This window comes from Mizuhopecten yessoensis, unplaced genomic scaffold (genome assembly GCF_002113885.1).
Source record: "Mizuhopecten yessoensis strain PY_sf001 unplaced genomic scaffold, ASM211388v2 scaffold9771, whole genome shotgun sequence".
NCBI lineage: Eukaryota > Metazoa > Mollusca > Bivalvia > Pectinida > Pectinidae > Mizuhopecten > Mizuhopecten yessoensis.
In genome coordinates, this window is record NW_018408214.1 from 4,181 (window position 1) to 6,300 (window position 2,120).

The 2,120-nt window shown below is 43.6% G+C and overlaps 1 protein-coding gene across 1 annotated transcript in view; it reads right to left on the reverse strand.

Annotated features, from left to right (window-relative positions):
- The window catches only part of LOC110458785, a gene marked incomplete at its 3' end in the record, with an annotated part of 2,809 nt that extends 1,086 nt beyond the window's left edge, over positions 1-1,723 (reverse strand). The window contains exon 1 of the mRNA XM_021510692.1: positions 1,017-1,723. Coding sequence (XP_021366367.1) covers positions 1,017-1,356 — 340 coding nt within the window. The remainder of the gene's footprint in view (positions 1-1,016) is intronic.
- Between the last annotated feature and the right edge of the window lie 397 nt (positions 1,724-2,120).

A 2,120-nucleotide genomic window follows, 5' to 3' on the forward strand; every position in this document is an offset into this window, starting at 1 on the left:
GGGCGAACGCTCAACAAATGGCCAAAAGTGAGGCATTGTCAAGGGAGACATTAGGAAGAAGAAAGTTATTTAGAAAGGAGAGAAGAGATAAGGTCCCAAATTTAGTCGCCTCTTACGATCATGCAATTGGGGGCAGCAGGTACAATTCTTACGCCCTACCTGCAGGGCGTAGAATCTTAAAGACAATCATAACAATGTGGGTGTATTTGTCCCTTCGTCTGAAGCAATTGTATACATGGTAACAGGACAGGAATCTCTTTAGTTTCCAGGTTTTGACCCATGGACCCTTGGGGGTGACGCCAGACTCCAAAGTGCATGAATTTCCGCCAATTTATTTTGTCTCTTCATGCCAAGCAGAAAGAGGCGGGGGGGGGGGGGGGGGGGGGGGCAGATTGTCTTTAGTGATTCATTTCATTGATATAGGGATGCTGTGTTGAGGTGCTCTCTCTGGGGACAGAGCTTACCTGGTACAGGGATGCTGTGTTGAGGGGCTCTCTCTGCGGACAGAGCTTACCTGGTATAGGGATGCCATGTTGTGGTGCTCTCTCTGGGGACAGAGCTTACCTGGTATATAGGGATGCTATGTTGTGGTGTTCTCTCTGGGAACAAAGCTTACCTGGTATAGGGATGCCATGTTGTGATGCTCTCTCTGGGGACAAAGCTTACCTGGTATAGGGATGCTGTGTTGTGGTGCTCTCTCTGGGGACAGAGCTTAACTGGTATAGGGATGCTGTGTTTTGGTGCTCTCTCTGGGAACAGAGCTTACCTGGTATAGGGATGCCATGTTGTTGTGCTCTCTCTGGGGACAGAGATTACCTGGTATAGGGATGCTGTGTTGTGGTGGTCTCTCCGGGGACAGAGCTTACCTGGTATAGGGATGCTGTGTTGTGGTGCTCTATCTGGGGACAGACCTTACCTGGTATAGGGATGCCATGTTGTGGTGCTCTCTCTGGGGACAGAGCTTACCTGGTATAGGGATGCTGTGTTGTGGTGCTCTCTCTGGGGACAGAGCTTACCTGGTATAGGAATGCCATGTTGTTGTACTGTTCTTGAAGACACTGTTTCATCTTTGGTGGCACGGTACAACATCAATGTTAGGTCTGACTCCAATATCTTGGTATACACCTGCAAGGTCATGGCAGGGTCAAGGTCAGTCATGGTGACCTTCAGCAGCCTGCTAGAGATGACTTGACTTCTTGCTGTTTCATATGTAAATTCCAGTGTATTGGATTCAAGATTCTGGTCTAATAAATAAAAAGGACAGGCTACAGCGGCAATAATGTGTTTTTGAAAAAAGTGACTTCTGTTGTGAATCTTTGTAGAGTGAAAATTCAAACTTGAACTAGAATGAGCCATATTTTATCACATTGATAAGACAACTAGAACTGTAAGCCAAAGGCTAACTAATACCAACAGCTCCTATATAAACCTTACTCAGGCAAAGCTTTGCAAAGCAATCCATAGTCTTCCACCAGTAACAAGTTCTTTATTTACTGAGCTGTGCACTTATTTAAGTATACTGGTCACTGATATACTTCCTGTACCAAATATATACTGGTCACTGATATACTTCCCCATGCCAAAACATACTTACATACCAAATCTTCATTGTTAGCCCAGATGAACCAGTTTTGCTAAAATTGTCTTATTAGTTAAGGAAAAAATGTCAGGACAAAGATATTTAAAGGGACATCACATGAAAAGGCATTTTTATTTTAATGAATGTATGTATTGTATGCACTTCCACTTATGTTACCACGCTATCCCCATATTCATAGTCCGTTCGAAATGTCCAGTTTGACCACTTGAATTGTTCGGGAAAGCCCTGCTAAAAATAGCGCCGATAACGTCACCTGACTAGGCGGTAAACACAAGTGGTGCGAGCGAGATGAAACGGTTTTTGCCCCCAGAGAAGGGCCGTCAGGCAACTGCAACTTCCTACCGCACTATGAAACCAAGTTATATGATTTCTAAGTCCGTATTCAAACTTATTGAACAGTAATTATTCATCATTAGAAGTTAATTGCACACTTGCCAATATTCAGAATTTAAATTTATTTAGCTTTAAACATAAATGTGTTGCCAATAAAATTAAACAAGGGATGGGGCACAAGTTTTTA